General features: G+C 43.5%; 1 protein-coding gene across 2 annotated transcripts in view; it reads right to left on the bottom strand.

Annotated features, from left to right (window-relative positions):
- LOC134357478 (methylcytosine dioxygenase TET2-like) overlaps positions 1–13,915 on the bottom strand; it is a 188,568-nt gene that overhangs the window by 27,257 nt on the left and 147,396 nt on the right. For both annotated transcript variants that reach the window (XM_063069096.1, XM_063069097.1), the window contains one exon: positions 13,700–13,789. In XM_063069096.1, the coding sequence (XP_062925166.1) occupies positions 13,700–13,789 (90 nt within the window). The remainder of the gene's footprint in view (positions 1–13,699; positions 13,790–13,915) is intronic.

Below are 13,915 nucleotides of genomic sequence, written 5' to 3'. Positions count from 1 at the left end.
CTGTGCTTTGGCAACATCTGAAATCAAAGTATTACTTTTCACTCTTGCACCAATGACCCCACCTCTACCTCACCCACCTTCCAACCGCTGCTCTCTTTGATTTGTCACATTGCTTAACTGCAATGTTCTTGGAAATCCTGGATGGTAGATGTTGTATTTGGTCCCAACCATAAACCATTCACAAAAAATTGATTCCACCCTTCACCCAGCTCTCGTTGAGACTCAACCAAACTGTTCATAACCCTATCATATCAGAGCCTGATAACTATGCTTCAACAAAGCCACCGATTTCACCCTCTGTGTTGATTTCAGAGTCTGTTCCTGCCTCAGCTCATCAGCTGCTGAAACATTCATCCACTTGTTCTCTACCTCTATTCCAATGCAGCCCTGGCTTGCTCTCTATTTCTACCTATACGCTTGAAGTCACTGAAAACACCACTTAATTCCAAGATGCTCCGATCACTCACCATCCCTGGATTTGCTGACCTATGCTGTCTCCTGGGTAAGGATTGTTTCATTTTTAAAATTCCCCTTGTTTTCAAAACCCTTCACAGCCTCGCCCCTTCATGCATTCTTTTTAATCTCCTCTGACCCTGTAACCTTGTAAGTATATTGGCATTCCACACTGTTCAACTCAGGAGAAACTTTTCCAACCTTTCCCGCTTCAACCAAGATTTTGATACTTTGACTCTTCTGTCTCCTCTGGCAGCAAGTTGCAGAGATCAACCACTCTCTGTATATGCAACTTAACCTTTAAACCTCCTTTAAAATATTTTCCTCTCACCTTGACCTAGCCCATGTTGCCTTTAATTTGTCAATCATGGGGAAAAGATTCTATCTCCCTTATCTTTATTCCTGTTATAAGAGCTGCCTTGGATCATCTCTCAGCCTCTCATTCCAGGTTAAACAAACCCAACCTACCTAGTCTCTCCGTAACTACTCAATTCCAGCCAATATCCAAATTAATCTCCTCTGCCCTCTCATCAGAGCAACTATAGTAGTGTGGCAACCAGAACTCCACACAATACTCCAAGTGTGGTCTAAGAAGATTTTTGTAAAGTTGCAACACAATATAACCACTTTAATATTGTAAGACCCAGTCTATGCAGTTAAGCACACCATATGATTTCTTCATTGCCCTAATCTGCTTATGTGCCCACGCTCATGGAATAATGGACTTGAACCCAAGGTCACTCTGTTCACCAACATTCATTACCATTCATTGCATGCCCTAGCTTTCACCTTCAACATTCTTAAAACAAAGTGACAGACATCCATGAAGAATGAATCTAAGGATTTTACGCCAATACATTGCCCAGTTTTAGCAGATTGTTGTTCATGTGAACTAAGCCTCAAGGGCCACCCAGTCTCATGTATCAGGTTCTTATACCAGCCTTTCCCACAGCTGAGAACTTACCCTATTTACTGACCCTATAAACTTCTTGGTCAGCTGACCATAATGCCTTCCAGGTTACTGATTCCAAATTGGCGTATATAGAACCACAACACTTGACACATACAAAAAGCTGTGGCATTTACACCAAAGTCTCTAAAGTCTGATAATTTCCTAAGTTATTAGAAAATCAGTTAAGTCTGGAAAATTTGTAAGTACGATCTGTCTAAGTGACTTTTCATGATTCTAAATTCAATACATCTTTTGATTGTAGCACTGGGCATTCCAGCTACCAAAACGAACTTCAAAGAAGGTTTACCAATCAATCCACTCCATTATGTCATTACTTAACTGGCTTTAATGGAACCATATTTTATTGGCTCATCTTAGAAACATAGAAAACCTACAGCACAATACAGGCCCTTTGGCTCACAATGCTGTGCCAAACATTTACTTACTTTAGAAATTACCTAGGGTTATCCATAGCCCTCTATTTTTCTAAGCTCCATGTACTTATCCAGGAGCTCTTAAAAGACCCTATCGTATTTGCCTCCACCACCGTCGCCGGCAGCCCATTCCACACACTCACCACTTTCTACGTAAAAAACTTGCCCCTAACATCTCCTCTGTACCTACTTCCAAGCACCGTAAAACTGTACCCGCTCGTGTTAGCCATTTTAGCCCTGGGAAGAAGCCTCTGATTATCCATACGATCAATGCCTCACATCATCTTACATACCTCTATCAGGTCACCTCTCATCCTCCGTCATTCCAAGGAGAAAAGGCCGAGTTCACTCAACCTATTCTCATACAGCATGCTCCCCGATCCAGGAAACATCCTTGTAAATCTCCTCTGCACCCTTTCTATAATTTCCACATCCTTCCTGTAGTGAGGCAACCAGAACTGAGTACTCCAAGTGGGGTCTGACCAGGGTCCTATAAAGCTGTAACATTATTTCTCGGCTCTTAAACTCAATCCCACGGTTGATGAAGGCCCATACACCATAACCTTCTTAATCACACAGGCAACCTGCGCAGCAGCTTTGAGTGTCCTATGGACTCGGACCCCAAGATTCCTCTGATCCTCCACACTGCCAAGAGACTTATCATTAATACTATATTCTGCCATCATATTTGATCTACCAAAATGAATCACCTCACATTTATCTGGGTTGAACTCCATCTGCCACTTCTCGGCCCAGTTTTGCATTCTATCAATGTCCGGCTGTAACCTTCACACTATTCGCAACACCCCCAACCTTTGTGTCATCAGAAAATTTACTAACCCATTCCTCCACTTCGTCATCCAGGTCATTTACAAAAATTATGAAGAGAAGGGGTCCCAGAACAGATCCCTGAGGCACACCACAGGCCACCAACCTCCATGCAGAATATGACCCATCTACAACCAGTCTTTGCCTTCTGTGGGCAAGCCAGTTCTGGATCCTGTATTCTAGTCTTGTTTCAATAATATCACTGACTGCATGACACCATATTGAATCTTTTTAATATTACAATTAAAATCATTCTCATTCTATGCTCTTGGCAGAAACCCAAAAAGAGATTGTATGGAACTCTGCAACTACACAGGCCATGCAAGCAATAGTCCAGTTCACAATGATGCAGCAGAGGCCAGTTGATCCTGTTCCCAGTTTAAGTGGGAGTGCAAAGGAACTGCAGAAAAGATGGAGGCAATTGCTGCAGATCCAGGTCCTTGCTTAGACAGGAGTTTCTTCTGGCTATGACCAACTTGTCAAAGTACTTTATCACAGTAGATTTGAGTGCCACTGGTGATAGTCATTGAGGCTGTTTATCCTGTTCTTCATGGGCACTAGTATGACTGACGCCTTTTTGAAGCAGGTGAGGGTTTGAAGATGTCCTTGTACACTCCTGCTAGTCGGTTGGCACAGGTTTTCAGAGCCCTACCAGGAACACCATCGGGGCCTGACATCTTGTAAGGGTTCACCCTCCTGAAAAATATTTTGATGTCTACCTCTGAGACAGAGATCATAGGGTTACCAGATCCTGCTTTATAGCTTTATTCTCCCTTTCAAAGCGTGCATAAAAGGTATTGTACTCATCTAGGAGTGAAGCATCTCAACCATTCATGACGTTAGATTTTGCCTTGGAGAAAGACGTGGTCTACAAACCTTGCCAGAGCTGCATTGCATCCGATTCCATCTCTTACCTCAATCAGAATTGTTTTTTTACTTTTACATGTTGTACTTGGACTTCTTGTATAGTTCTGGATTACTAGTCCTGAATGTCACAGACCTAACTCTTAGAAGACTGCAAATCTCCTGGTTGAGCCTTGGATTTTGGTTTGGGTTTGCCCAGTTTGTTCTTGAAGGCACACACTCATCCACACAGGCCTTAATGATGTTGTTGACAACTGTGGCATACTCATTCGGATTCGAAGACAGATCCCTGAATATTCTCCAGTCCACCGATTCAAAGCAGTCCCGTAAGTGTTCCTACACATCCCTTGACCATCATTTGTGTCCTTACGACTGGTGCTGTGGTCCTCAGTCTCTACCTGCATGCAGGAGTAAGTGTACAGAAAGGTGACTGGGCTTACCAACATGTATGTATAGGTAAGTGTTCTTCATGGCGCTGTAACAGTGGTCAAGTGTGTTGGCCCCTCTGGTTCCACAGGTGATCAGAGACTTCTTCAAGCTGGTCTTGTTGAAATCGCCCACAATGTTCAGAAAGCTATTGGGGTGCACTACTTTGTGACTGCTGATCATGGTTCTCAGCTCCTCCAGTGCCAGCTTGACAATGGCCAGGGGTAAAATGTACACAATCATGGCAGAAAACTGGGCAGATGAAATGGACAGCAAGTGAACGCTAGATATTCCATGTCTTGTGAGCAGGACCGAGATGTCTGTGCACCACAACGAGTTAACATTGAAGCATACTCCACTCTCCTGTCGATGTGGTGGATGGTGAACACCTCAGACTGCAGTGCTGCATCCCAAATAGTAGGTGAGCCATATCTCCATGAAGTTCATGGCAGTTCCTGATGACCCTCTGGTACTGCAATTTTGCTCTTTGGTCTTCAGTTTTATTGTCCCGAGACTGTACATTTGCCAGCAAGATAGTAGGAAGTGGGGATCCTAGGGCCCTGCATTTCAATCTTACTTGCAGCCCAGCACATTTTATGTGTTGCTTTTCTCTTAAAGAGAATTTGCACTCGCTCCATGTCTGCACACCGGGGTCTGATGAGGAGAAGTATGATGGCTCCTCTGCACCTTTACCTTCCTTCTCCATGTGCTGTATCTGCATTTATCTCTGAAGTCCATCTACAGAGTTCAAGGCTTTGCAGTATTCAGAATACAATCATAAGTTGAAGGCACAGCAATCGTGCCAACATTTTCTTCCGATTCTCAGCTTCATCTTGGTCATTAAGCTCCTTCTTTAACCTCATGAAAATGCAGCAAAGGTGTTAAAATGGCAGCAGATGAAAGCAACACCACCAATTTAATCACACTGTCTTCCTGTTGGTTGCAATATTTACCTGCTGTGTTCAACAGGCAGGCAGCAAGGTCACTCGAAGAGATTAAGGACATTTCTTAAATATGCAGACTGGATCCGACCTAAAATTTTACCCAAAAATCTATCTGATGATGAGCCAGTGAAGATAATGCATCTGAGTTGGATGTTGTTTCGAAGCAACCACGATGCTGGAGGAACTCAATGCGCAAGGCAGATTCCGCGTAGGGAAGTGGACAGCTGGCATTTTGAGTGAAGACCCTTCATCTAGACTGAAAGATAGGAGGAGGTAGCCAGTATAAAGAGATGAGGGGAAGTAACAGAACAAGAGACAGCCTGGTGAATGTGCAGAGAATGGAGTGATATGGACCTTGTGTGGGCAAAAGGGACTAGTTTAGTTTGGCCGTTAATTAGTTGAGCACAACACTGTGGGCCAAAGGACCTGTTCCTGTGCTGTCCTATATTCTAAGATCTGACAAGTGATAGGTAGATCCAGGTGAGAAGAGTTATAGACAGACAGATGCTGAGAAATAATAGTTGGAGGTAACAAACGGCTGCAGATGGAATCTGATTGGAAATGAAGGCAGAGCATGGAACCAAATAAAGGAGGTGGGGTGGGTAGATGGGAATAGTTTGGGGCCGGGACCCGGTGACAGGAATGTTTAGGTGATGGGCACATGGAGTGGATGGAGGAGGGGAAAGGAAAAAGATGGAGGACTGGGCTGGGTGTAGGAGGAACTGAGTAGATCAGGCAGAGGGAACGAAGAGACAAAGGAAGGGAATTAAGGGACAGAGGGAGGGCAGTTTTCCTGAAATTGGAGGAATTTATCTTAGGCACAGCAGAAAATAGAGCCCACCCTCCTCACCACCTGCTGCAGCTCACAGTCGGGCTTTGGGCTTTCTCCGAGGAAGATTTCCTGTTATCTCCCCTGACCAAATTACTTTCCTGATTTCCTTATCCACCGAGCTGACTTCTGGAAAAGATTTAACTGGATTGCCAATGGTACCAGTTTGTCTCACTATGACTATCTAGTGCTTCTGGTCCAGTTTGCGCAGGTGAAAGTTGGGTCAGGTGTAAAAATATCCAGGGTCTCAAGTAATGGATAGGCCAACAGTTTCCCAGACTGAGCTCAGCCCCAATTCAATTGAAATTGGGCTGTTACCTCTTCTATGTTGAATGTTGAGTGACTGAGGGCAATGTATCCATGCCAAGCATCAACCTTCAAATCAGTTTTCCTCTGGAAAGATGATGCCATCTTCAGTGAGTGCACCCCAAATAATTTGAAATTTGGAGACACAGCATCTGTAATACTCATGGAACCCAGGTTAAAGATGATCTTGGGCTGATGCTTAATAGCAAAGTGTGTACAGATTACTGTACTTCAAGTTTTGGAGAGGCTGCAAAATTGGTGCATTTTTTAAAAACTGTGCCAGTAATATCTGCCAACCTTGCCATGGTGTTAGTGTCACACGTGGCTGTTCTTGAATGAACCTTTCCTCATATCTGCAATGCTGCCTACAGGTGACTGGAAGGTGAAGACTTCTATGTGGGGTCACTATTACTGCCAAAGCACTTCCAAATGAGGTGAAGGAGGAAATAATAATAATTTATTGATCCCAAGTGGGAAATCATTTTGTTACAGCAGCAACATTTAAAAACACACTTAGCAATAATACTAAATATAATAATAGTAATAATTAAGTACAGAATAATAATACACAATAATTTACCAATGTACAATACTGTGCAATAATAGTGTATGATATAATAAAACAAAGATTATTGTACTATGTGTGTTCTCCTGTCGCCCAGAGATGAACTGTTGTATACAGTGGCATCAAAAGTTTGGGCACCCCAAGAGATCTGAGCTCTCAGATAACTTTTACCAAGGTCTCAGACCTTAATTAGCTTGTTAGGGCTATGGCTTGTTCACAGTCATCGTTAGGAAAGGCCAGGCGATGCAAATTTCAAAGCTTCATAAATATCCTGACTCCTCAAACCTTGTCCCAACAATCAGCAGCCATGGGCTCCTCTAAGCAGCTGACTAGCACTCTGAAAATTAAAATAAATGATGCCCACAAAGCACGAGAAGACTATAAGAATATAGCAAAGCATTTTCAGGTAGCCGTTTCCTCAGTTTGTAATGTAATTAAGAAATGGCAGTCAACAGGAACGGTGGAGACCAATAAAATTTCCCGAGAGAACTGCTTGTAGGATTGCTGGAAAAGCAAATCAAAACCCCGTTTGACTGCAAAAGACCTTCAGAAAGATTTAGCAGACTCTGGAGTGGTGGTGCACTGTTCTACAGTGCAGCGACACCTGCACAAATATGACCTTCATGGAAGAGTCATCAGAAGAAAACCTTCCCTGCGTCCTCACCACAAAAGTCAGCGTCAGAAGTTTGCAAAGGAACATCTAAACAAACCTGATGCATTCTGGAAACAAGTCCTGTGGACTGATGAATTTAACTATATAACCATATAACAATTACAGAACAGAAAGAGGCCATCTCGGCCCTTCTAGTCCATGCCGAACTCTTACTCTCACCTAGTCCCACCGACCTGCACTCAGCCCATAACCCTCCATTCCTTTCCTGTCCATATACCTATCCAATTTAACTTTAAATGACAACATCGAACCCGCCTCAACCACTTCTGCTGGAAGCTCGTTCCACACAGCTACCACTCTCTGAGTAAAGAAGTTCCCCCTCATGTTACCCCTAAACTGTTGCCCTTTAACTCTCAACTCATGTCCTCTTGTTTGAATCTCCCCCATTCTCAATGGAAAAAGCCTATCCACGTCAACTCTATCAATCCCCCTCATAATTTTAAACACCTCTATCAAGTCAACCTTCTACACTCCAAAGAATAAAGACCTAACTTGTTCAACCTTTCTCTGTAACTTAGGAGATGAAACCCAGGGCAACATTTTAGTAAACCTCCTCTGTACTCTCTCAATTTTATTGACATCTTTCCTATAATTCGGTGACCAGAACTGTACACAACTCCAAATTTGGCATTACCAATGCCTTATACAATTTCAACATTACATCCCAACTCCTATACTCAATGCTCTGATTAATAAAGGCCAGCATACCAAAATCTTTCTTCACCACCCTATCCACATGAGATTCCACCTTCAGGGAACTATGCACCATTATTCCTAGATCCCTCTGTTCTACTGCATTCTTCAATGCTCTACCATTTACCAAGTATGTCCTATTTTGATTAGTCCTACCAAATGTAGCACCTCACATTTTTCAGCATTAAACTCCATCTGCCATCTTTCAGCCCACTCTTCTAACTGGCCTAAACCTCTCTGCAAGCTTTGAAAACCTACTTCATTATCCACAACACCACTTATCTTAGTATCATCTGCATACTTACTAATCCAATTTACCACCCCATCATCCAGATCATTAATATATATGACAAACAACACTGGACCCAGTACAGATCCCTGAGGCACACCACTACACATCTTCCTCTAATCTGACACACAGTTATCCACCACTACTCTCTGGCGTCTCCCATCTAGCCACTGCTGAATCCATTTTACTACTTCGATATTAATGCCTAACGACTGAATCTTCCTAACTAACCTTCCGTGTGGAACCTTGTCAAAGGCCTTGTCCATATAGACAACATCCACCGCTTTACTCTTGTCAACTTTCTTAGTAACCTCATCAAAAAATTCAGTAAGATTTGTCAAACGTGACCTTCCACGCACAAATCCATGCTGACTGTTCCTAATCAGACCCTGTCTATCCAGATAATTATATATACCATCTCTAAGAATACTTTCCATCAATTTACCCACCACTGACGTCAAACTCACAGGCCGATAATTGCTAGGTTTACTCTTAGAACCCTTTTTAAACAATGGAACCACATGAGCAATACGCCAAACCTCCGGCACCATCCCCGTTTCTAATGACATTTGAAATATTTCTGTCAGTGCCCCTGCTATTTCCACACTAACTTCCCTCAAGGTTCCAGGGAATATCTTGTCTGGACCCAGAGACTTATCCACCTATATTCCTTAAAAGCGCCAGTACTTCCTCTTCTTTAATCGTCATACTTTCCATAACTACTCTTCTTGTTTCCTTTACCTTACACAATTCAATATCCTTCTCCTTAGTGAATACCGAAAAGAAATTGTTCAAAATCTCCCCCATCTCTTTTGGCTCCGCACATAGCCGTCCACTCTGATTCTCTAAGGGACCAATTTTATCCCTCATTATCCTTTTGCTATTAATATAACTGTAGAAACCCTTTGGATTTATTTTCCCCTTACTTGCCAAAGCAGCCTCGTATCTTCTTTTAGCTTTTCTATTTTCTTTCTTAAGATTCTTTTTACATTCTTTATATTCCTCAAGCACCTCATTAACTCCAAGTTGCATATATTTATTGAAGATCCCTCTCTTTTTCCAAACCAAGTTTCCAATATCCCTTGAAAACCATGTCTCTCTCAAACCCTTTCCTTTTGTCTATATGGAACATAAGGATCCTGCACCCTCAAAATTTCACCTTTAAATTACCTCCATTTCTCTATTACATCCTTCCCATAAAACAAATTGTCCCAATCCACTCCTTCTAAATTCTTTCGCATCTCCTCAAAGTTAGCCTTTCTCCAATCAAAAATCTCAATCCTAAATCCAGTCCTATCCTCCTCCATAATTATATTGAAGCTAATGGTATTGTGATCACAGGACCCGGACTGCTCCCCAACACATACCTCCGTCATCAGCCCTATCTCATTCCCTAACAGGAGACCCAACAATGCCCCTTCTCTAGTTGGTAGCTCTATGTATTGCTCCAAAAAACTATCTTCCACACATTTGGCAAACTCCAAACCATCCAGCCCTTTTACAGAATGGGCTTCCCAGTCTATGTGTGGAAAATTAAAATCTCCCACAATTTGAAATAGAACTTTTTGGCCGCGATGAGCAAAGATATGTTTGGAGAAAAAAGGGTGCAGAATTTCATGAAAAGAACACCTCTCCAACTATTAAGCACGTGGGTGGATCGATCATGCTTTGGGCTTGTGTTGCAGCCAGTGGCACGGGGAACATTTCACTGGTAGAGTGAAGAATGAATTCAATTAAATACTAGCAAATTCTGGTAGCAAACATCACACCGTCTGTAAAACAGCCGAAGATGAAAAGAGCAAACACGAGGAAGTCTGCAGATGCTGGAAATTCAAGCAACACACGTCAAAGTTGCTGATGAACACAGCAGGCCAGGCAGCATCTCTAGGAAGAAGTACAGTCGACGTTTCGGGCCGAGACCCTTTGTCAGGACTGAAGAGGGAAGGGGCAGAGGCCCTATAAAGAGGGTGGGGGGAGGGTGGGAAGGAGAAGGCTGGTAGGTTCCAGGTGAAAAACCAGTAAGGGGAAAGATAAAGGGGTGGGGGAGGGGAGGCAGGGAGGAGATAGGCAGGAAAGGTGAAGAAGGAATAGGGGAAAGCACAATGGGTAGTAGAAGGAGGCGGAACCATGAAGGAGGTGATAGGCAGCTGGGGGAGGGGGCAGAGTGAAATAGGGATAGGGGAAGGGAGGGGGGAGGGAATTACTGGAAGTTGGAGAATTCTATGTTCATACCAAGGGGCTGGAGACTACCTAAGCAGTATATGAGGTGTTGCTCCTCCAAGCTGAGTTTAGCCTCATCATGGCAGTAGAGGAGGCCATGTATGGACATATCTGAATGGGAATGGGAAGCAGAGTTGAAGTGGGTGGCAACCGGGAGATCCTGTCTGTTGTGGCGGACGGAGCGGAGGTGCTCCACGAAGCGGTCCCCCAATCTGCGTCGGGTTTCACCAATGCAGAGGAGGCCGCACCAGGAGCACCGGATGCAATAGATGACCCCAACAGACTCACAAGTGAAGTGTTGCCTCACTTGGAAGGAGTGTTTGGGGCCCTGAATGGTGGCAAGAGAGGAGGTGTAGGGACAGGTGTAGCACTTACGCTTACAGGGATAAGTGCCGGGTGGGAGATCCGTTGGGAGGGATGTGTGGATCAGGGAGTCGTGGAGGGACCGATCCTTGCGGAAAGTGGAGTCGCCTTCTTGGGTACAGGAACCAAGCAAGATGCCTTCCATAACACCGGTATCTTTTCGTGACTCAAACTCAAGATTGTAAAGGTGCTACAAAATACCAGACTGCTGGCTCGCACAGGTCTTCAAACCCTGGGCTGATACCGTCTGGTCTCGCAGCTTTGCCTTGATGTAGTCTCTCCAGCTGTCTCTTACCCTCACTTGCAATCACAGTCAGGTGGGGGAGGGTTGTCATCCCCATGGAGGCAGGATACTCCAAAGTTGGGGAATTGGGAACACAAGCACTCACCAGAGGGAGGGAAGGGTAGACAGAGAAGGTTTGGGGGCAGGGAGGGTGTGTGGTCTGGGCAAGTGGGGGAGGGGACAACAGGAGGTCCTGTGCTGAACCTGTTGAAAAACAAGTTCAATTCATTGGCCCTATCCAGGCAGCCCTCGATCTTCCTTTCCTTAACCTTGAAGCCATTGATCTACTCCATGCCTGAACGCACGTCTCTTATGCTATTCTGCTGGAGCTTGTACCCCAGCTTCCTCTTTGCACTCCCTCAGTTTTACCTCAGTTCACTCTGTACTCGCCTCAGTGCTTGTCTGCCTCCAGACCTCAAGACTTTCTTCTTCATATTCAAAAGTTCTTTCAGGTCACTGGTAATCCAGGGCTTGTTGTTGTGGAAGCAGCGTACAGTCTGTGGTGTTCTCACAGAATTTGATATAGTCTGTGATACAATCAGTCATTTTGTTAATGTCCTCCCTGTGTGGCTCACATAACACTTCCCAGTCCGTCCTCTCAGAGCATTCTTGCAGTGTCTCAGTAACATCCTGAGTCCACCTGCTTACAATCCTTGTTGACCCAGGCTGCCCCTGGACAAGAGGCACGTACCTGGGTTGGCAGGACCAAGTTGCGATCGGATCTGCTGTGTAGGGCAGCTGACAAATTGACAAAAACTGCATTGCTGCCTCATGAGAAACATGATTAAAATCCCCAGTAACACCCACAAAAGCATTGGGATATTGAGTTTGCATTCTAGCAAGATCTCACCCACGGTCCAAGGTAAGTCAGGGCCAGCCTCTCCAGCACCTTCATCACAAGATGTGAGGGCAATTGGCCTCGGTCAAAAGAATAGCATCGCACACTACATTCGCGTCAGCCGATAGGTAAATGTAAATGACAACTAAAACTGCGGTTCAGAATTCCCAAGGCACATAATATAGTCATATCCTAACGGCTAAGAGCTCAATTCTGGTCCACCTAACCGTTCTTTTAACCATATAACAATTACAGCACGGAAACAGGCCATCTCGGCCCTTCTAGTCCGTCCGTGTTTTACAGTAACATGCCCAGGATTACACCACCTTTCATTCACAAACACTGCAATCCCTCCTCCCTTCTTCTTACCACTCAGTGTAATGATCAAATCTGGGAATAAACTGAGAATATTCAGAAACAAAGTTCCTCACAAGAACCTTGTGCATTTGTTAGCTCCTGATCACCACCTCCACTGTCTTTCTTGATCTTCCTTATCTAGATACAACATTGTAGCAATGACTACAGCATATCTTCTTTGCAGCTCCCATCCAAACGCCACCTTGCCAATATTACCTAACGAGCATTGCAAGCAGGAAGATCCAACCTGGCAAAGTTGGCATGCATTCACATGCTTAGTCAAGCAGCCATCGCCTTCTACATCAGAGAATAGTCACAGTCTTCGTAACATTACAGCAAAGAATCCCAGCTCATCCAATTTGAATGTGAAGCCAATCACAGATGAGTCACTATAGAAAATCTGGTTTTAATATTATTCACTGCAGAGTCATAAGGAAATCCTGTGGCGGAGAAAAATGTAAATTGCACACACTCATGAACTTTATCTTCAAAAACTAAGCATCCAGTTGGTGCAAAGGGAAAACTGATGAAATGTGACCAATAGAGCTCATTGTACATGAAGGAAAATGTGCCGTGTATTGTCAGATATAACCAGGGAGCCAATGAGGTGTGAAACATTCACCTTTCTCAGTCTTCTCCACTTTAATCCACAATAAGCAACATAAACTGATGCATCAAACAGTACACACCTGGAACATGAAAAGACAAAACAAAATATCCCATTCAGATTGATGAATCTCTTTGCTATTCTGAATGAAGTCTTCTGGTCCAGAGGACTTAGTTCAGAGAAGGAGGGCAATTCAGCCCCATAGCTTGTTGTGCTATTCGTGTATTGTATCACCATATTTTTGGCTTGACTCCATTTCCCTTAATAATCTTTTTCAATCTGCCTTGTAGTTTTTATTCAACTACAACAGCACGCATGGCGACGATTCCATTGTCTTTTGTACGGCGATGAGACTCTTGTCAATACTTTGACCTGTTTGTCTCTAACCTTTAAGAACTACTAAAATTGGCTTCTTTAAATCCTTAAACATAACCAAGCACACAAAAGTTAATTCAGGCTTCAGGCAATTATGTAAAATTGGTAAGATCCATTCAGTCACCTAAAATGCAGTTAAATCAATTGATAGTGTCTATTTTACACCAGCATCAAGTGTAAATTAATCCCCACATTCCAAACATATGTATTCCTAATGAATTTCCCTACATCATTAACTTTGACAACCATCTGCCACCCTAAAAAAAAGAGCATTTTCAACTAATCTCAACCTTTTGAGATTCAATGTCAACATCATGACCTTCAATTGGTTAATTGGGCATTGGTGCTTTTATCTTATTATCCGAAAGAGCAGTTAAAAGAAAACTAAACAACCACTCACTTGATTATTGAATGCATCTGGGGCAAGCTTCTTGTAAATAGGTGCCAATAAACTAGCTAGGTTTTGCAGATTTGCTTCCAGCTTCTCCTCCTGAAAGGAAAGGCAACAAATTAAACAACTGGAAGATTTAAAGGTCAGCACTTTAGGAAAATACTGCACTCCCATGGGAAGCAACGGGTATTTACAGTTTGCTAAGTTATATTATGCAGCAAATTA

The sequence above is a fragment of the Mobula hypostoma genome, chromosome 16 (assembly GCF_963921235.1).
Source record: "Mobula hypostoma chromosome 16, sMobHyp1.1, whole genome shotgun sequence".
NCBI lineage: Eukaryota > Metazoa > Chordata > Chondrichthyes > Myliobatiformes > Myliobatidae > Mobula > Mobula hypostoma.
This window is presented reverse-complemented; position numbering and strand designations above follow the sequence as displayed.